The following is a 22469-nucleotide window of genomic DNA, read 5'->3' on the forward strand; positions in this document are numbered from 1 at the left end:
TTGAATGTGGCTCTTCTATCTAATCCTACTTTATTAGGAAAGTTAGGACTTCTCTGCTTACCCTGAAAAATGGTGACAGGTTTCAGAGTAGCAGCTGTGTTAGTCTGTATTCGCAAAAAGAAAAGGAGTACTAGTGGCACCTTAGAGACTAAGAAATTTCTTTGAGCATAAGCTTTCGTGAGCTAGAGCTCACTTCATCGGATGCATTCAGTGGAAAATACAGTGGGGAGATTTATATACATAGAGAACATGAGACAATGGGTGTTACCATACACACTGTAACCAGAGTGATCACTTAAGGTGAGCTATTACCGGGGGGGGGACGGGGACGGGGGGGACACCTTTTGTAGTGATAATCAAGGTGGGCCATTTCCAACAGCTGACAAGAACATCTGAGGAACAAAAAGAAAAGGATTACTAGTGGCACCTTAGAGACTAACCAATTTATTTGAGCATAAGCTTTCGTGAGCTACAAGCTCATGAAAGCTTATGCTCAAATAAATTGGTTAGTCTCTAAGGTGCCACTAGTACTCTTTTTCTTTTTGCGAATACAGACCAACACAGCTGCTACTCTGAAATCTGAGGAACAGTGGGGGATGGGGGCGGAGGGGAATAAACATGGGGAAATAGTTTTACTTTGTGTAATGACACATCCACTCCCAGTCTTTATTCAAGCTTAAGTTAATTGTATACAGTTTGCAAATTAATTCCAATTCAGCAGTCTCTCGTTGGAGTCTATTTTTGAAGTTTTTTTGTTGAAGAATTGCAACTTTTAGGTCTGTAATCGAGTGACCAGAGAGATTTGAAGTGTTCTCCAACTGGTTTTTGAATGTTATAACGTCTGATTTGTGTTCCCTCCCCCCCCCCCCCCTGCTGGTAGTAGCTCACCTTAAGTGATCACTCTCGTTACAGTGTGTATGGTAACACCCATTGTTCATGTTCTCTATGTATATAAATCCCCCCACTGTATTTTCCACTGAATGCATCCGATGAAGTGAGCTCTAGCTCACGAAAGCTTATGCTCAAATAAATTTGTTAGTCTCTAAGGTGACACTAGTACTCCTTTTCTTTTTGAAAAATGGTGAGTTAGTCTCAGATTTATGCTGTTCTCACTTATATTGGTTTTGTATCTGTTTAACTCTGTTACTCCTGATTTACACTGGTATAAGTGAGAGGAGAATCAGGCCTCTTAATTCTTTCCCTGGATACATCGAGAGGCAAATATCTGGTGCTCCAGAGAGATAATCTGATTCTACTCTCACACTAGTATAAATCAGGAATAACAGCAAGGAAAACAGTTACATTGCACCACTGTAAAACTGATGTAAGTGTGAGCAAAATGAGACCCCCCAGAATATTCAAGTGAAGAACATATACACCGAGGTAGATGTTGTTTAGACAAATCACCGAGAGAGAGTCTCCAGACTGATATTCAGCTCAGATATTGGAATCTGAGTATAAGGTAGGAAATATTTTCCCTTTTCAGCTGCCTGATAGAATTCTGTCTTTTCTTCCCTCTCTTTCCCTCGCTCATTGTGTAAACACAATCTACTCCATAAATTAAAACACAGGATGAAATTTCAGTCGTGTGTTTATATTTTCTTGTGGCAGTTGTTTACATATTTTACATTAATTTTATGAAGAGAATATTTGTTGCTGTCAATGTAAAGTACATTCTCTTTTCCCTTTTTCATCAAAGAGGCTACGGGGTCTGACAAATTCTGTTATGAGAAGCTTAATACAGAAGGCACAAAAAAAGGAAACTGTGGAAAGGATGGAGACCAATGGATTCAGTGCAGTAAACAGTAAGTTTAGCTTTGTAGAAACGGTCTAAATACTTTGGGTGAAATTGGCCTAATATTTTTCTAATGGACTTTTTCAGCAGTTTGTTTTGCATGGTTTTGAATCCTCCATTTTTTCTTACAAATTTTCAGAACTCCAAAATATTTCACAGATTGGTTTGCAGAATTCCCAGGTGGCTCAAAAATTCACATTTTTGGAATTTCTCACATCTAGATTTTCATGCAGATGTACTGACAATTTGGGCTCATGAAGAGAAGTTAAAGGAGATAGCAGCACAGTGTCATACATTTATAATGTCAGGCAGGGATGTAAATGGCCAAAGATATGCATGCTGGTTCCGCCTCCAGACGTGGCCCAGGAATCTCTGCTAGATCCTGTGATCTCAGGGTAATTCCATACTGTAGCCAGGGGGAAAGGGGAGGGGAAGCTGCAGTGACAGCTTGGTAGAAGTCTGCTCTCACTGAGTGAGTCCATGATGTTGGACCTCCTCGCATACAGTATGACCAAATATTTGGAAGACACTAGTAGGCCATGGACAACAGTGAGCTCTGAGTGATCTGTGGAAGAGAAAGGCTCATCCTACCAGTGTGCATCCAGAGATGACACCAGCTACGGGACATATATCATAAGTAGCCATAGTGCCCACGGGATAGAGGCAGTTGATATAGTACTAAACTCTTCCTCTGTCTCAACTACTAGTCCTGGCAGTGTAAGCTCCTCCTCCTCTTTACTTCTCCCTATTGTCTTGGGCATGTGTTGAACTTCCAAGAAGGGAGTTAGTTGAGAAAGCATATAACTAGAGGTAAAAGACTTATTTGATTTAGCCCTTTTTTTCCAGTTCAGGAATCATTCAGGAGTACTTAGATGTTTATTAATTTATTTACTATTTGTAAGTGATCTGATTAAGTGAACAAATTTTGACCTATGCATGGTTTGTGAACGTGTTCACTACAGCTGTTTGCTGTGTCACATGATACATCTGCTCCTTGGTTGGATGACTGAAACTTTAAAAGTAGGAGAATAATGAATGATGAATACTCTTGTTAATGGGTGAATGAATAGTCATGTGAAGAACAACCATTTCCCGCAACATTCATAATTTAAAAAAAAAAAAATCCCTAAAAACATTTGCAGGAATGTTTGAAAATAGCTAATAAGGAGCACAAACATGGTCAGACTGAACAGCCATTTGGAATGCATACAGATATTCACATTGTTTTCCCGTATTCATCCAGCTATGTGTGGATGCAAAATTCAATGCAAAATTTGGGCAGTCCATGCCAGGAAAGCCAGCTTGAGGCTTGTAGGCTACTGTTATTTATTTGTTATAAAGTGGCAGCAGATAAGCCGGTGTCTTTCCCAAGAATGCAGTAGTGCACCCTGAACATTACTGATTCTTCTAGTCATTATGATTGTACTGTGATGACATGGGGAATAAAATAAAATACAAAATAAGCAAACTGCATCAGCATAGAGTAACCAAACTACCTGAAAAAGCACACTGTAAAACTATGTATAGTTTGTCCACCTGTATGCCCTTTTAAATATTATATTCAAGTATTTTTGTGGAAATAGTTTTTTTGTTCAAACAAAATGGGGAAATGCTGCTTTTCATAATTAACCAATTGGTAGAATTTTGTTTCTACTTTTGCAGTTAACACCATCTGCTGGTTATGACTAGCTTCTGCCATCCTTGTTCAAATCAAGTAGTACCTTATTTAGAGTAGTACCACCAAAGTTTGTGGTATTACTCACTGAGTAAGTTATTACTTTATGTGACCAGCTGGTCTTAAGTTATTTTTTGGCAGAAGCTGGTCTTAAGTTATTTATTGCAGTAATATTGTTGGTTTCATGTCTTCATTGCTTTTGACACAACATTTTGTATCTTATAAATATTGCTAATTGTTAGTGTGACTCTATTTGGTAACTTTGTCTTTGTCCCTTTCTTTGTTTTTCTTTTGCAGTGATGTGTTCTGTGGCTTTTTGCTCTGCACTAATCTTAGTCGAGTTCCACGAATTGGTCATCTTCAGGGAGAAATTTCCCCAACCTCTTTTTACCACCAGGGGCGTGTAGTGGACTGCAGGTAAAAGACTATACAGCATACACAAATGGTTTTTCTATCTGTAACCAAACTGGATGGATTAAAAGCTGGCTAACTGATAAGTCTGAAAATGTAATTATTAACTGGGTATCATCAAAGAGGCATGTTTCTAGTGGGTCCCACAGGGTTTGGTTCTTGGCCATATGCTATTTAACCATTTTTATTAATGATTTGGAAGAAAAAATAAAACCATCACTGATAAAGTTTGCAGATGACACAAATATTGGGAGGGGGTAAATAAAGAAGAGGACAGGTTACTGATACGGAGTGATCTGGATCACTTGGCAAGCTGGGCACAAGCAATATAAGTTTTTAAATTTGGCTATATGTACACATTGAGGGACAAAGAACGTAGGCCATACTTACACAATGGAGGACTCTATCCTGAGGATCAATGATTCTGAAAAAAATTTGGGGGTTGTGGTGGATAATCAGCTGAACACAACCTCCTAGTGTGATGCTGTGGCCAAAAGAGCTAATGCAATCCTTGGATGCATAAATAGGGGAATCTCAAGTAGAAGTGGAGAGATTATTTTAGCTGTGTTTGGTGCTGATGGAATACTGCGTCCTGGTCTGGTGTCTACAATTCAAGAAGGGTGTTGATAAATTGGAGAAGTCAAAGAGGAGACACAAAAATGATTAAAGGTTTGGAAAACATGTCTTTATAGTGATAGATTGTGGTTCTTGAGTCTATTTCCCTTAACAAAGAGAAGGTTAAGGGATGACCTGATCAGCCTTCAGGTACTTACAGGGGGAACACATATTTAATAATAGGCTCTTCAATCTATTAGAGAAAGGTAGAACATGATTCAGTGTCTGGAAACTGAAGCTAGACAAATGCAGACTGGAAATAAGGTGTAAATTTTTGACAGTGAGGGTAATTAACCACTGGACCAATTTACCAAGGATCATGGTGGGTTCTCTATTATGGACAATTTTAAAACCAAGATTGGATGTTTTTCTAAAAGGTATGCTCTAGGAATTACTTTGGGGAAGTTTTATGGCTGAGGGCTGGTCTACATTGAAAAGTTACATCAGCATAGCTACGTCTTTCAGGGGTGTAAAGAATCCACAGCCTTGAGAGACGTAGTTAAGCTGACCCTAACCCCCAGTGCAGACAGTGCTAGGTCAACAGAAGAATTATACAGTGACAGGAGAGCTCGATTACATACAGCAACAGGAGAACCTCTCCCACTGCTGTAGTCTCTACAATGAAGTGCTACCACAGAGCTGCAGCTGTGCTGCTGTAGTGTCTTAAGTGTAGACATAACCTGTGCTATCCAGGAAGTCAGACTAGATAATCACAATGGTCCCTTCTGACCTTGGAATTTAGGAAGCTATGAAAAAGATAAAGATAAAAAATTTAAACAGCTAAATTTAAATTTGTTAGAGGTAAAAATCACTATTTTAAATGGTATTTCTCCTTTTATTAAAAATCACTGATATTCTCCATTTAAGCGTTGAAATGCACGTGGAGACTCTTGAGACTGGTATCAAACCTTACCGTGGAACATCACATTGCTCTTCCATGAAGTTTAAGAATTATAATCCAGAAGAGCAAAAGATCCATATATAAGACTTCATGGTTTTGAGCAGTACTATCTCAGCAAGAGGAATTATTTGTTTTATATGAATGATTGTGGTAGGAGGAAATCTTTAGTTATCATTTAATTGGTCAGAGGATAGGCACGTTTTTATCGTCTTGCATGCAGATTACTGGATGGGTGCTTTTAAAAAATTTAAATAAAATTTGATGATTAAGAATGCTAAAAGTAACAAAGAATACTCTCTTGTGTGTATATACACAACTATTCTCCTCCATATTTACTCCCTGTTCCCATTTGAGGTTAGAGTTAAAGCATGAAACATTTCTCATAAAATATGCATAAATCTATATACATGAACTACTATTTCTAGAAATATCATTCTGTGGTATGAAAAAAAGAAATATCATTCTGTGGTATGGATATGTAATCTAAAATCAAATTAAGATTGCATGTCAATACCTAGAATTCTTCTCTATGTTACCAGCTACTTCATGTCAGTGCTACTGTGAGAATTGTGCGATTAATAGAAAAAATGTGGTGTGAATTTGTGCATACCATATTCTTTCCTCTAGTGTGCTGTGGAGTGAAGAAGTTATAGGGCTTTTAACATCCCTACCTTTATTGTGTTTTAATATCTTTAAAAGGCTCTAGTCATAATATTAATAGTATTTTAAAACTTCTTCTCCTAGTGGTGCTCATGTGCTTTTAGATGACGATACAGATTTGGGATATGTGGAAGATGGAGCTCCATGTGGCCCTCACATGATGTGTCTAGACAGGAAGTGCCTACCAATTCAGTCCTTGAACATAAGTAGCTGCCCTATTGGTTCTAATGGAAAAGTCTGTTCAAATCATGGGGTAAGTCCATATCCGTGGGACAGCAGATAAGCTCTGTCCATACTTCCAATATAAACAGGGCCTAATGTACAGTGTTGTGTACTGTACCTAAAATCTTCAGTAAGACCTTCTGATTTCCTGAATACACAAGTGTTGGATTTTGTGACATACTTTAATTCTATGACAGTGTGAGAGGCATAGAGAACAGTTGAGAAAACAAGGTTTTTAAATTATGTGACACAATTCACTGTAGTTTTCACGTTAATATTTAGAGTGGGATTTTCAAAAGCACTTATAGCTGGCTTGTGCTCCCACTGAAGTCAATAGTAAACTCCAGTACTATAAAAACCTCCCTAATGTTTCACCACACATTTCAAACCTCTGAATAATTTCAGTTTGCCACAGAATCCAGTATTAATGCTGCAGAAATTCAGGGTTCTTGCCCTAAAATTTAGAACCAGTATGGCATAGCCAGTGTTCTGGGCTGCTTGAAGAGACTGTGAAAGCCCTACTGTACCATCTAGATGCTAGGTCTTTAGGATGGTGGTAGCAGAAATAAGTGGGACAAGGGCATGGGACCTGAGTAGGATTGGAGCAGATCGGAAAGCACCAGCAAGAGGGAATAGGAAGACATTCAGTGGTGCTCCAGAAAGGCGGCCAGAGAAAAGTAGACCACACTGAGCAAGTTCATCTTTCAGGATGGATCATGTTTCACTTTGAATGTATGGGGAAACAAATGAGCAGTATTCACGGTTGTGTCATGATCTGAAGCCTGATTAACTCCTTTTGGTAAGGTGTCTATACCTCCTTGAAATTGGATTAAGATCCATTGGTGCAAATAACTTTGCCTGTCTATGTCAGGGATTGCATCTGTGCAGCAACACTGATAGCTTGCCACCTCAGGCCATAGCCAAGGAAAATCTCCCATGTAGACAAGACCTGAAAATGGCATCTTCTTACTTGTGCTTCTTGTGTTCATTCACTCATACTGGTCCTCACCTCCTTTAGCAACACTAATTTCTTTATTCTCCACGGATTCTTTTTATATGCAGTACACTTCCTCTTAACATAAACCTATATCCCTCTGTTCCCGTTTATTAACCTTAATTTGATAGAATTTAGTAGGATACCTCTTAATCACCTCAGACTCTCCCAGATAAATAATCCCAATATTGTGTCATATGTGAGCCTTCCGTTTCCATTTATTGTCCCTATTGCATTGTGCTGGTCAGGAAGCTCCAAAGGTAGTAACCAGCGCTTGTTACATTAATAACTCCATTTTCCTAGGACTGTTAATATGTACTCTTAATACAAAACATCAGGCTATTTAATCCTCTTAGCCTTCCTCGCTGCTACATTGTACTCTGGACTGAAAATATGAATGTTGACCCTCTGCATATGCAGATTGTCTTCTTCTGCCTAATTAAAGAAGTCATTACTGTTTAAACCAGGGGTTCCCAAACTTCTTTCTTGGAGGTCCATCTGAGCTGCAGCAGTAGGCATGCCGGTAGACCATCCAGGACTGTGTCAAGGTGGGCTGAGGCCACATTTTGGGAACCCCTGGTTTAAACTACACTTAGTTTTGACATTATTTCCACCCTAGCACATCAGTTTACACTGAGGGATGTTATGCTTCATAGTTCGCCTCTGAGTCTATTTGACTAAGTTATCAAGTGTCTTAACTATTGATCAAACACTTCATTTTTCTGGCTAGTTGTGCTCCCCACCATACACACCGTTTTTGTTTGTTTGTTTGTTTGTTTTTTAAAGGAGAGCAGGGCCAACAAGGGATAAGAGACTGCTATAATTTCTACAGATATGTGCCATAGAGGACTAGACTCTATATTAGAAAGTTGTTTTCTTATTATGGGAAAGATTCATATGGGAAGAGAATCCCTAAAGGGAGACAGACTGAAAGGAGGGTGAATTGGGTTCAGAGCGAAGGAGAAAGAAAGAAAGGCACAGAGACCGAGGGCAATATAGGAGTTAAGAAAGGGATCCAGACATTCTCTTGACAACTTTGAATTTTTTTCCACATTCCTATTGTGCCTTTGCTAATTCGAATTTTCAGTTCAACAAACCTTTCTTACAAGTAAGATTAAAGTTATCTTTATCCTTCTTGATAAGCTTCTTTAGTGAATATTAGAGGATGCAGAATGAGATAAAGGTATAAACAAAAATTACATGGCTTATTTACTTTTGATCGTCAGCATTGTACCGTCTGTCAACTTGGTTAAGCATTATCTATAGACTGTGTAGTCTATAGTTTTTATACATTATGTACCAGTTGATTAGGTACCTCTATTGATGACTAACTGCCCTTCTAATCTTGTTGATCAAAATTTCATTCTTTCTATCTTTAACTGCTTTTCCACCACACCTTCCTTCAATCACTTTCCTCAGCAACTTAACTCCATCTCTAATTTCTTTTACCATTGTCCATTATTGCTTAGTATTTTAAATTTTATGGGTTTGGTAGGAGTTCATATTTATTACAAGTGTAATGTAATTTTTGGTGGGTTTAAGCCCAAATTTTCACAGAGGTATCCTTCTAAGTGCAGTCTTAAAGTGAATCTCTGGCCTATTCTGCTGGAGGATAGACTGACACCACCAGCCTGGAAGAATGAGGAAGAAACTGTCAGTTGAAACTCAGAATTCCCCCTCTCTCTTACATTGGAACAAGTTGCCTAAGGAAGTATGAAGTCCAAAGTTTGAAAGTGGTTCTGATTACAATGATCAGTTTGAAAATGGATACATATAATAAGTAACTTAATTTGTGTCCCCCTTTCCCAGCTTCATGAAAAGAGCAAATTAATAAGGGCTAGACTATGGCTTCACCAAATGCCTCATCCACCCAGACCCAAGATCTCTGTTGCCCATGAATAAAAACAAGGGTTCTTAGAGCCCCCTATACTCCTGCACTGGTGAGAGTCCACGGGACAGTTGAGCTCTAATGGAGTCTTCTACTCTTGCCATGCTATCTTCTGAGTTTATCTACCTGGGAAATTAAAATAAAACTAAGAACTTGATATACCTGTGTCTTGGGGTTTACAGCTTACCACTGTGGCACCTCCTTCTGGCTGTATCTCGGGATTACCTCTTGACCAGTCTGATGCCTCCTCCTTTGGTTGCTCACCCTGTGTCCCCATCTTTCCTCTTTACTTGATTGCTCCCTCTTTGTAACTCAGGGTGCTCCCGCTTCATGGCTTGTCCTTCTGGCCAAGTCACTATAGTTTTTCCCTTCCAGGGTATCAAAGGATCTCTGTATGAACTGTCTCAGGCAGTCCTCCAATTCACTGCCCAGACTGTGCCACTTCCCTAGTGGCTGGGAGGGGAACCCAGGCCTGCCCAGTACTCCAGGTTCCAAGGATCTCTGAGTCAGTAGTCAAGCTCTGAACCATCCCAAACCTAGCAGCCATTTCCCCAAACCTTTTTCTACTTCTCCTCTTTCAGGCTTCCTTCTCCTACATTTCTATAGGTATTTCCTTTTCTCAGGGCCTGGATCCCCAGGGCTTCTACTCTCCTGGGTTTTTCCCCTTCTCCTTTTTAAGCACAGAGAGCAACTGGAGGCTTGCACATGGCAGCCCCTTCTGCTCTCACTGCTTAGCCTTATTCCAGCCCCACCTGCTGCTTCTCCTAGGCTCTGCCCCATCCTTAATCAGTGCTTGCTCATCAAACCTAACTCTTCCTATGTGTGCCCTATTACGTAAGTTACGTAACTCCTCCTGAGCCACATTAATGTTTTCTGGGCTAGTGTGGGGTGAACACTCCATCCTAACCTGTTATGTACTTGATGAGGTTATTGATTTTTTGAACTTTCTAAACAATCATTCTTGTTATAGTATGTGTTGTGGTAAATTTTATCATGTGTATCTTATAACTTATTTCTAACATATGCTGAATAACCTCAATCAAAAGTATTTTAAAAACAGTTATTTTCATTTTCTTTTCTAGGTGTGTAGTAATGAAGCCACTTGCATTTGTAATTTCTCCTGGGCAGGGACAGACTGCAGTATTGATGACCCTATCAGGGATACTCCCAGCAAGAAGGATGAAGGACCTAAGGGTTTGTGTGATTTCAGTTGAAATATTTAGTACATGTTTAGATTATTCTTCTCTATTAGCACCAGTAGAATTAACATGTGGGAAAGGAGGGTATAACCCTGTCATTCAGAATCAAACCCTTGAGACTATTAAAACTATGCCTCTCAGAGAAGGTATATGCATGTTAATTTTAAGACTGTTTGTGAATATACTTTGACTTTTATAAATCCAGATCCCATTCCTAGAAAGATATGAACCCAGACATTTGGTTCATCCCAATTTCCCCCCTTTATTCTGTCCTTTAATAGCCATCTTCATAATTAAAACCTACATTTACTAGACTTCAACATTTATGGCCACATAGTGAGTTTATTATGTATCCTTTAGTAGAGATTTTCCAGTTGCTGATGTTCCTTGACTGTTCCATGCTGTTCCTGAGAGCTAGGACATAATGAAGGGGAAAATGAAGCCTCCCTTGTACAAAAGTTTCTTTTACAGTTATCTTGACTGTAAAGGGGGCTTCAACTCATTGTGGATCTGGAAGAGTGCTTAGAAAGCTTGACCTCCTAAGAATCAGAATTCAGTGGGAAAGAAAATAAAATATATTAGGAACTGTTATTTTCTCATACTGTTATTACTGTCTTCTACTTTTGCATGTTTAATAGATGCCTCATTGACTGTATAAGAAGTAGAAAAACCTAGAGGAACTATTAGGGAAATACTCCTCAGAAATACTTTTCACATGGAAAGGTATGCACTTGAAATTGTGGCTCCCCACCTCCTCCAAAACCCAAATCACTAGATTGGCAAGAAATACATCAAAATTGTACAGTCCAAGCAACATCCTAACTGTCTGTGGAAAACCAAAGTGGAATAGATATTCTCTTTCTTAGGGAACCTTTAGAGGTGCATCCTTCCCCACCACCAAACATCATAGGGCTGTCTAGTTTCTACCTCACCTAGCATAGCTCCCTGCCCTCTCCGCTCCCCTAGAGCCTTCCTGACTCTGTGAAGAGCCATCTGCAAGGAATTAGTAAGGGGAGTCCTCCTTTCTGTGCAGAAGGGTGAGATGGAGCTCCTGTTGTAGCATTTAAGAGTACTGTAATACTTGTCTTGCAGATGCATTAGACAAGAAACAATAAAAATAATAAAAAGACACCCTTGTTTAATTTATAAACAAGTCTAAAGACAAGTAGAGAAGTTCATCTGGTCACGTAGATCAAATCACTATACTACAAATTTTATTTTTTACTTTCAAAATGGAAAAGCCATTCTAGAAATTAATATGCCAACTCTGAGACATTCTAGGAAAATATCTTTGTGGATAGATACCACCAATGATATTAATGAATAAGATTGTATCAGCAGATACGGAAAATGGATTACTATAATACAATACGATGGCTATATTGAAAAAATAAACTTGATATAGTTTTTCTTTTTAGTTTATTTTGATACAAGAATGGGTCATAAGGAGAATTGACACTTTTTTAAAAATTTGTGGCAATATTAGTTTATTGGAAGTTGAATCCCCAAGAGACTCATGACAGAGAATTGGACATTGACTACTTTCTACAGTTTATTTTGGTGTGTTAATAGAGAAATCCAATTGGGAAAAGGTATCAGGAAGTGTAAAGAAATAGTTTTCTGCAATGATATAAAACTCTAAAGTTCTTGAGCACTTCCTATTAAGATTTTCTTTTTATTACTAAAATTACATAACTCACATGTCAGCATACAAACAACAGACATGAACTAAAATGCTTTCTATATTTCTTTAGCACAAAATGTGAGTTCCATAACATTGCAGAAGCAGGAAACTCAATTTTCTCAAGATTCAGATAACACAGATTCAATTGTGAGAACATCACAGCTAGATTAACTCCAGTGTCACAAAATGTCATCTAGTATGACCACAGGTTTAAAAAACATGCTAGGATTATTGCACTCTGACTCACAAAATCAATGCAGGGAAAAATACATGAAATAAGAGCCTTTACAAATCTGATGATAGACACCTCAGTGGAATTCATCTCAAACTTTCCATTTTTACTTTTTTGGTTGCAAATACTACACTTCAATATATCAGTGTTCTAAGAGGTTAACTTCTCTTAGAATGGGATGTAGTGATCTCTCTCGCCCATTTCTCTTGTCTTTCAAATGTAACTTACTTCCAGAAGGCACGGAAGTCTGGAAAAACAGCTCCAAAGTATTATATTAATTTTTCTACAATGTAAGAAGTCATGGGTTCACTTAATTTAGAATTTATCTGAGGAGTTAGAAGTATTGGTTCCTCCAAATTCTGACATCTGACACTTCAGATATCTGGAGGCTGGGTGTGAGAGAGATTTCTAACCTTAACTCTGATGCTTGTTCAAGAATTTTTTTTTTTTAAAAAAGTTAAGTCCAGAAATCTTCTGCAGCTTCAATATCTTTAAAAAATGTTAACAGCACCTTTCCACCTACTCCCTGGCTTACGCCATTCATGGACAAAGAGATTGACCGCTTTCTTAGTGTTTGTCTACACGAACAATTGGACGGTGGCAAGCTGGGGGTCTGAATCTGCCCCACACTGCCCTGCCATGGTCTAACTGCCCATGTGCACACACCCTGCTGAGACACACGACCAGTTTGTTAATGCACTTTGAGCAGGCTAGAGCAGCATAGTCACACCCAGCTTACCATGGTCTAATTCTTCGGGTAGACAAGCTCTTAGGAGTATATTCTTATGATGATGAAAGTAGTTATATGCATAATGTCCTTTCCATTAAAATGAGAATATTCCTTTGGAATAGATACCCTCCTAGTTAAGGGGAAAAGAAAATGTAGATTAATTAGAATTCTCATACTGATTGATATTGACAAGGACTGAGCTGAAGGAAGAGTTGCAGTAAAAGTCAGTCGTTCTCTTTGAAGAATTTAACAAAATTGGAGAATGTTAATTTTTTCTGACTTCAGTTTTCTACCGTGTTTTCTAGTGCTGAAACATGCCCTTAAGTAGCATAAGAGCAGATAACTATTTGGGGGAAGGTTGCCAACGCTTTCTTCTGAGATGTGAAAATTCATATAATTAACAGTTTTTCACACCATAAATCCCTACATTTTTCTTATTATGATCGGTATTATGTATAGCTAACATATTGCTTGCTTTTTCTTTATTCTGTTATGATAATTGATGATTGATTGCTGCTCCTGTTGCACTTCTGTTTTTCTTTTCAGACCTTTACATCATCTATCAGTTGCTTTTTCCTCTTTACTATATTTAAGGATTTAAAAAAATCAGTGGTCATTTATTATTTTAGAATTAATTCACATTGATGTTATGAGCTCATCTAAAGTCAGAAACCTACTGTATCCTGCAGTGGCAGACCAAGAATATAGTATTGCAGGACAGTAGCAATTTTTGGAAGTGAAGGAAACTTGGAGCTACTTACAGTATTGGATCCTGTTCTTGAAGTCAGTGGGACTCCTTGCACACACAGGCATCTTCCTGTGCAGATTCATTTGCAGGATTGGACTTTGGCTTGATTTAACTGTATTATACTTGAACCATAAATTTAAGTATATGAAACAGACTGAAGTTTGACTGTCTAAAACACACCTTCTTTGAAGTGAAACTGTATTACTTGCAAAATCTCTATCATTAAAGCTAGAATAATAGGTAATCATTAGATTTACAGAGACTCATGCCTGTGTGAGTTCAGTGAGTCAGCTACAGTCTACTACTATTGAATTTAATCTTTTAGAATATGGGAAGTATACAGGCAATTTTTCTTGTCTCAAAGGAGAGTTCTTCTCTGTGTCTGAAAAATAAATCCCTGTGTAGTAAGAGAGCATCAGCAAATAGAAAATACTGAAATCCCAAATCATTGCCTAAAAAGCACTTTTTATTATAAATGATTCCTCTTATAACTGCTGTTACATGTGTCTAAAATATATAATTTTTAATCCAGCCCCCTCACCAAAAAAAATAAATAAATCAGTCCAGCTTAGGAAAGCTTTACTGTTTAAGTAATACAGATACTCTCATCCATTAATAATCTGTTTGGGAAAAAAAATCCCTCAACAAAAAATTTCAAAATAAAACAGTTTTTATTTGGATTTGACTTACAATTTCATTTTTAATTTACTTTAAAAATTGTTTTTTATTTTTCCCCCTTTCTCTTCCTTTTTTCCCCACTGACTGCAATAGAATGAATGACATGTAGGGACTTTGTTTGTCTGTTTCCCTCCCACACACACTTCTTGATTTCCCCCTACTTTGTTTTCCTTTTCCACTTTGCAAATTTATAAACTTCTCCAACTTCTAAAAAGTAAAGAGTGGCAAAAGGAAAAATGGAACACTGTAACTTTGAAGAAATTTTGAAAAGTTAGAGGCAATTTTATTTTCCTTTTGCTATTCTGTAACTTTTCAGAACATCTCCAATTTTGGAAAAGTTATAGAGTGCATAAAAGGAAAAAAGCAGTGATGGTAGGGGAACCAACAAAAACTTTGGATGAGGTACTAGCCTGAGACCTGGGTTCAGTTCTCTTCTTGCCACAGATTTCCTGTATGGTGTTGGTCAGATTACTTAATCTCTCTGTGCCTTCCTTTCCTTTCTGTAAAATGGAGATAACTCTTCCGTATCTCACAGATAAATACATTAAAGATTGTAAGGTGATCAGATAGTGTGGTAATGGGAGAGTCATAGATAGTTTAGGGGACCTTAGAGAAAGAGAGATAAAACCCCATTATATTGGAATGACTGAGGCCTCCTGCAGTAAAACCCACAGGAGAGAGACAGAAGGCCCAGGAAGCTCTTCAAAATTCAGCTCACAAATTTTATCTTTAATACTTCCATCAAGGAGAGGGGTTTGTGGGTGGTCTGCATAAGAGGCAGGAGATATGGCCTCCAAGCACCTCAGATCCTGGGGAGCCATAGGGAAAGGAAAATGAAACGTTATTCTGTGCCAGCCTATGTGGTGATGGCTAGTTCTTTGCCATGTAAATATCCCTCTCTGAGGAGAGTGCAAGTACAGAATGGGAGCTAATGTTTGGAGCAGCATTAACCTCTGCCCAAATATCTGCCAGGCTCAGAGAAGAGCATACCATGGAGTGGGGTGCACTGTTCCCTCCATCCTCACTCCTAGGACTCCAGTACTATGAATTTGGAGTACAGTGCTTACACAAAATTGGAAAATCCTCAGGGAGACAAGCCAGCACCACGCCAAGAAGCTCTAGGTATGACAATATCATATACTTCTGAGTTCTGTCATTCCCACTGTGAGAAATGCCAGCACCAATTAAATAAACCCCCTTCCACTGCCCCTAATTTCTCATTTACATTTTATGGTTACCCAAAAGAATCAAGGTTAAAAAATTTATACCAGGTGCATGATACCTCAGTTGTATACGTTTGCTTTGGACTGAAATTTGGCAAGTTATATTCTTGGCCTTGGAGCCAATGTTGTTAATTTTTTTTCCAGAATAGCTACATATTAACTTTAAAAACAGCAGAAGTTTGCTTGCTTTAAAAGAATTGTCTCTGCTTGAACAAATTAAAAAATAGTTTGTTCTTTAGAAGAACTGATTTTGGTAAACAATTAATCCAGAATCAAGAGGACTGCTTATAGAGTAAGTTACGAGTATGGATGGAAGAATCAGGCTTACGTGTTTCTCAGCAGGATAAAAAAAATCTGCCAAGATATCCTAATCCCTTTGAAGTAGTTGGGTTTGTACTTTGCATTCCAATACGCATTTTGGAAGAAAAATGTGTAATTCAGTGTTGTTTTGATCAGTTGGGTAAAGCTACACCCATTCAAGAATTCTTTTGAATGCCCTCAGATGTGTTATTTCTCTCTTCAACCTTTTTCTCGGGGTGGGGGGTGTGAGTGTGATGGGGGAGAGAGAGCACGAAATTCAAACCTAGCTGTGCTAAGAATTAAACCTTTAGAGCAGGGGTGGGCAAAATATGGCCTGTGGATCGGATCCGGCCCATCTAACATTTCTGTCCGGCCCACCATGACTAACATTTCTGTACGGCCTCCTCTGCCCCCTCGCGATCTCTGAGTCTGGGCCGCTAAAAGTCCCGTGGCGCAGCAGGGTGCTCAGGCAAGCTGCCTGCCTGCCGTGGCCCCACGCCACTCCTGAAAGCAGACAGCTGCTGCTGGCACGTCTCTGTGTGCCTTTGGCAGGGGTGGGGGGGCGACTCTGCACGCTTCCCCTGCCCCCAGCACCGTTCTCACAGCTCCCATTGGCCAGAAACCAAGGGGCATGCAGAGATGTGCGTTAGACTTGCGGGAGCAGCGTGGGGCTGTGGCAGCCTGCCTAAGCCCTGCTGTGTACCGGCCGGGAGCTGCCTATGGTAAGCGCCTCCCGGCCAGAGCCTGCACCTCGCACCCCCTCCCACACTCCAACCCCCTGCCCCAGGTCAGAACCCACTCCCAGACCCCTCACCCGCTCCTGCAGTCCAATCCCTTGCCCCAGCCCGGACCCCCCCCCTGCACCCAAACTCCCTCAGAGAGCCCTCACCCTCTCCTGCACCCCAACACTCTGTACCAGCCCAGAGCTCCCTGCTGCACCCAAACTCCCTCCCAGACTCCGTACCTCCTCCATTAATATAGTAGAAATGTGCGGCCCGTGACAATTTACCAAAATTTGTGGAGTGGCCCCCTGCAAAAATTATTGCCCACCCCGATTTAGAGGGTCTCTATAAGCATGATTCTCCACTGCCTTGCCCTCTGTGTAATCATTTACACCTATTTTAAACACTACTGTACAGATTTGGTGATATTTTACACCTCATTTGCAGTCACTTTGCACAGGTTTAAATGATTACACAGAGGACAAGGCAGTGGAAAATCAGGCCTATTTTATCTACAGCAGTGCTTTTCAACCTTTTTTTCATTTGTGGACCCCTAAAAAATTTCAAATGGAGGTGCAGACACCTTTGGAAATCTTAAGACATAAGTCTGTGGACCCCTGGGGTCTGCAGACCACAGGCTGAAAACCACTGAAAAAGAGTTAATTGCAGTTATTCAGTGTTTAAAAAATTTTGGGAGTACTTCAGTCTTTTGTAAGCAACTCTATACAATGTAATAAGTCAACAATGGTCATCTTTAACTGTTTAGTTTAATGACCTGGATACAGTATGTTTCTGGTGATAGATGAAAGTTTTCTTATTGGTGATCAAATTGTATCTGTTTACATTTTAAATAAATTGTAGGTTTATAGTACATAAGCTGAGGATATTCTATTTTAAATAAAAATGTGATGTAATCACAGGTTATGAAACCTTACTTAGTTTCAAAATTTTCAGTAAAACTTATCAAAGTAATGTTTGTAAGCAGTCAAGTAAAGCCAAATATAGCCTCAACTATTTCCGTATATTAAAAACTATAGTATTTGTGTGGAGAGATTTATTAGGAGGTTTGAACTGTTACACAATCAATGGATTACAAAGTAAAATATCCCTGTGAGGTGCTATTTTATTTTTCATTTCAGACATATACAGTATGTGATCATTTCCTTAAAAATCTTCCCTTTTCCCTCCGCACAGTGAGCATGGCCACTAACAGGCTAATAGGTGCAGTGGCAGGGACCATTCTGGCTCTGGGGGTGATTTTTGGAGGCACAGGGTGGGGAATAGAGTAAGCATTTTTCTTAGTTTAAGAGTTTTATGTTTGGTGCCTAGTGTGTGAGGTACGCACCTGAGCCCTCTGTGTACTATCCCATTAGCTTTGTGTCATGTGGTGACCGTATTCGTCATGTGATTTGAATGTGTCCGTGTCATGTGATTTGCTCATGCAGTGTTGAACCCTCTCCTGTCTGGGACAATGTGGGGCATAAAACAATAAGTTTGTGAATTTTTACATCATCGCAATTAATACAATTGTCTAAATGTTTCATTGCTCCAAATTATAAAAAGAATGAAAAAATAGTAATTTGAAGATCGTGATTATCTATTTTTGCAAAATGTAATCTAACAGAACAAGATGGATCATTTGATATAATTCACTTTTTTTTTTAATTTCAATTAATGGGGCATTCATTCTAACAGTGGGTCATAAAATTCAGTTAAGAAAAAGAAAAAAACTGAGTTGAAATTATAGTATATATAGACAGCTTTCCAACAAAGTTTCTGAATGTTCTGTTGGTAAGATTTTCAGTTACCTCAGGGCAGTACATTATATAAAGTTTGAGCAACAAATATTGTATTGTCTTTTATAATTTAGGGAAGTTGAAATCTGAGGGATTAGCACACTAGTTGCCTCTAAATTTTAACAATGGGGTATTTACACAATGTATATGGTTATGATAATCTTGGAGTAAATTCCTTTAATTCTGCATTCATGGAATACACTGCAAACTGTGGAATAAACTGCCATTATTTTGATCTTTTGACCTTTTTCATCAGCATTCTGCCCACTAATTTAACTCCACACAGACTTCATCTAAGATTTCAATCCTATCAAAGTGTTTCCCCTACAGGAATAGTGTGTGTTATGTAATTACAGACTGTATCAGAATGCATACACACAATAAGGGTGAATTAAGTTTGCCTGGCAACCTAAATTCTGGCATTTCTTAACTTCTCAGTGCTTGACTCTGCAACCTTAACATTCTTTTAACATAGTTTTTTGTTTAACATAATTTTATAAAACAAACTATATTATGTGGAATCATAATGATCACCAGTTAGTATCCTCAGCAAGGTATGGTTTATTAGATCCACAATACTGACCTCTGTCACTTGAGCTAACAGCAGTAGAAGGTTGTTATCCCCGATCTGGACCACCCACTAGAGTGGGATGAGACACACATTTTGCCAGTGGGTCTCACTGCTATTTACTGACAGTAAAAGACTGTAGAGATGCAGGAATCCAGGGTTCAGTTCCAGATTCTGAATGAGCATGAGATTTTATAATTACAAACCATTCTACCCTTGCATCCCATCATCCAGGGAACTATAGACATGTCAGCCTCACCTCAGTCCCTGGAAAAATCATGGAGCAGGTTCTCTCAGACATCTTTGCTCCTATCAACCCCTACATCCCAGCTCCTGCCCCACTTCCACTCTGCTTCTAATCAACACCTCTGTTCCTACTTCCCATCTCTCTGCTCAAGCCCCAGCTCCAGTCCACGGCCACTCACCCAGGCTCCTGCTCCTCCTTCTCTGCTCCTGTCCCCCCACCTCAGCCTATGCCCCTATCAGCTCTCTTTCCAGTCTCTCTCCTCCTATCCGTCCCTCCTTTCTTGGCTCCCCACAACCCCATTCCTTCCCACTGCCTGGTTCATGCAGCACCCTTTGCTTTTGCATCAGACATCTTAGCTTCCTCCTCCTCCTTGTGTAGGCACCAGGAACAGGGGCATTGAAAGCACAAGAGAGTTGGTTTTCCTGCTCTGAGTTCCTGTGCCTAGTGCCACAGTGGCCTCTGGCTGCTCACAGAAACAATTGCAGGGAAAGTCCTGCTGAGCCCCTGAAGACCAGGGCTTGAACATGCAGAATTTAGCTGCCAAACTTTCAACAGTTCTCTTCAGAGCATGTGCAAACTGATATTTTTCAGAGGCACATCTCTGACACCAGGGCAATTCCGCTGCCAAATATGAAGCCGCCCTCCAAGTATGGTGGTGCTAGAGCTTTTCAATTAAATGATTGTGGGAATTTTTTTAACTTGAACACAACATAGTATTTTCCCGTAATCTCATTCTCAGAAAGAACAGAATTGTTTTATCTGAAACTTTCCAAAAAAATTCAGCTTGAGAGAGGTGTCTGACACTGAAAATTTTAGCATGAACATTTACGTTTGGCAAAATTATAAGCAACTGAAAACAGGATCTTATAATGAAAAGTTTCAGGCAACCTTAACTAAAGGCAGCACTACCAACTCTGCCTATAATAGAATCATGGAAGATATGGGTTGGAAGAGACCTGAGGAGGTCATCTAGTCCAACCCTCTGCTCAAAGCAGGACCAACCCCCAACTAAATCATCCCAGCCAGGGCTTTGTCAAGCCAGGCCTTAAAAACCTCTAAGGATGGAGATTCCACCACCTCCCTAGGTAACGCATTCCAGTGCTTCACTACCCTCCTGGTGAAATAGTTTTTCCTAATATCCAATCTAGATCTCCCCCACTGCTCCTTGTTCTATCATCTGCCACCACTGAGAACAGCCGAGCTCTATCGTCTTTGGAACCCCCCTTCAGGTAGTGGAAGGCTGCTATCAAATCCCCCCTCACTCTTCTCTTCTGCAGACTAAACAATCCCAGTTCCCTCAGCCTCTCCTCTTAAGTCATGTGCCCCAGTCCCCTAATCATTTTCGCTGCCCTCCGCTGGACTCTCTCCAATTTGTCCACATCCTTTCTGTAGTGGAGGGCCAAAAACTGGATGCAATACTCCAGATGTGGCCGCACCAGTGCCAAATAGAGGGGAATAATCACTTCCCACGATCTGCTGGCAAGTCTCCTACTAATGCAGCCCAATATGCAGTTAGCTTTCTTGGCAACAAGGGCACACTGTTGACTCATATCCAGCTTCTCATCCACTGTAATCCCCAGGTCATTTTCTGCAAAACTGCTGCTTAGCCCGTCAGTCCCCAGCCTGTAGCAGTGCATGGGATTCTTCCATCCTAAGTGCAGGACTCTGCACTTGTCCTTGTTGAACCTCATCAGATTTCTTTTAGCCCAGTCCTCCAATTTGTCCAGGTCACTCTGGACCCTATCCCCACCCTCCAGGTATCTACCTCTCCCCCTAGCTTAGTGTCATCTGTGAACTTGCTGAAGGTGCAATGCATCCCATCATCCAAATAATTAATGAAGATGTTGAACAAAACTGGCCCCTGAACAGACCCTGGGACACTCCGCTTGATACTGGCTGCCAACTAGACATCGAGCCATTGATCACTACCTGATGATCTAGCCAGCTTTCTATCCACCTTGTAGTACATTCATCCAATCCATACTTTTTTAACTTGCTGGCAAGAATACTGTGGGAGACCGTATTAAAAGCTGTGCTTAAGTCAAGATATTATCACGTCCACAGCCTTCCCCATATCAACAGAGCCAGTTATCTCATCATAGAAGGCAATCAGGTTGGTCGGGCATGACTTGCTCTTGGTGAATCCATTTTGACTGTTCCTGATCACCTTCCTCTCCTCCAAGGCTTCAAAATGGATTCCTTGAGAACCTGCTCCATGATTTTTCCAGGGACTGACGTGAGGCTGATCCATTTGTAGTTCCCCGGATCCTCCTCCTTCCCTTTTTTAAAGATGGGCACTATATATATATATATATATATATATATATATATATACACATGCTTTTTCCAATTGTCTGGGACTGCCCCTGCTCACCGTGAGTTTTCAAAGATAACGGCCAATGGCTCTGCAATCACATCAGCCAACTCCCTCAGCACCCTCGGATGCATTAGATCCAGCCCCATGGACTTTTGCTTGTCCATCTTTTAAATAGTCCTTAACCTGTTCTTTCACCACTGAGGGTTGACCAGTGCAGCAGTCAGGGAGCTGACCTTGTCTGTGAAGACTGAGGCAAAAAAAGCATCAAGTAGTTCAGCTTTTTCCACATCCTCTGTCACTAGGTTGCCTCCCCCATTCAGTAAGGATCCCACACTTTCCCTGATCACCTTCTTGTTGCTAGATTGGACCAATCTAGAACTGTAATTATTAATATTTTCAGTAATAGATATACAGGGACATTAATTTTAGTTGCTCTCTTCAATAGGATCATCCTGGTGATGGGGATATACAGCTTGATCCAAAGCTGTTTGAAGTCAGTGGGATTCTTTCCACTCATAAAAAGTACCTGTAGACAGCATGGTGGCAAATACATGGAGTTGGCAGATCAACAGTAATAATAGATCTGACAGAATTCATCCACCACAATTTTTATTTCTCTCCACCAGGCAGAATAGAAAATGCCTCCGAAATACTATAGTTAATAAAATCTCTTATTTTAAATTTGCATTTTATTCCATGTTAATCCAGTGACTATAGAAATTATATGGCTGAAATCTATTGGCTGTTGTTTCCTCTATAAATGGTACTTTTTATCATTCATTAAAGTAATGAACCAACGTCTAGTGGTCTTTAGATTAGCAGCTAAATCATGGCATATTGATAAAAATATAAATTTTCTATGTA

At 39.7% G+C, this 22469-nt stretch overlaps 1 protein-coding gene across 10 annotated transcripts in view; it reads left to right on the forward strand.

Annotated features, from left to right (window-relative positions):
• ADAM23 (ADAM metallopeptidase domain 23) overlaps nt 1-22469 on the forward strand; it is a 181748-nt gene that overhangs the window by 141794 nt on the left and 17485 nt on the right. For 5 of the 10 annotated variants that reach the window (XR_012664448.1, XM_075118102.1, XM_075118101.1 and 2 more), the window contains 4 exons: nt 1700-1805; nt 3768-3887; nt 6142-6310; nt 10244-10355. Coding sequence is in view for 7 of the 10 variants with exons in the window: in XM_075118102.1 (XP_074974203.1) it covers nt 1700-1805; nt 3768-3887; nt 6142-6310; nt 10244-10355 (507 nt within the window). In the remaining 3 variants the exon portion in view is untranslated. Of the gene's footprint in view, nt 1-1699; nt 1806-3767; nt 3888-6141; nt 6311-10243; nt 10356-10998; nt 11084-13552; nt 14003-15404; nt 15555-17871; nt 17967-22469 lie in introns of those variants that run through there. The other 5 variants (XR_012664449.1, XR_012664450.1, XM_075118099.1 and 2 more) reach the window with 5 other exon arrangements.

Source organism: Caretta caretta, chromosome 11, assembly GCF_965140235.1.
Source record: "Caretta caretta isolate rCarCar2 chromosome 11, rCarCar1.hap1, whole genome shotgun sequence".
In the NCBI taxonomy this organism is placed as follows: Eukaryota; Metazoa; Chordata; order Testudines; family Cheloniidae; genus Caretta; species Caretta caretta.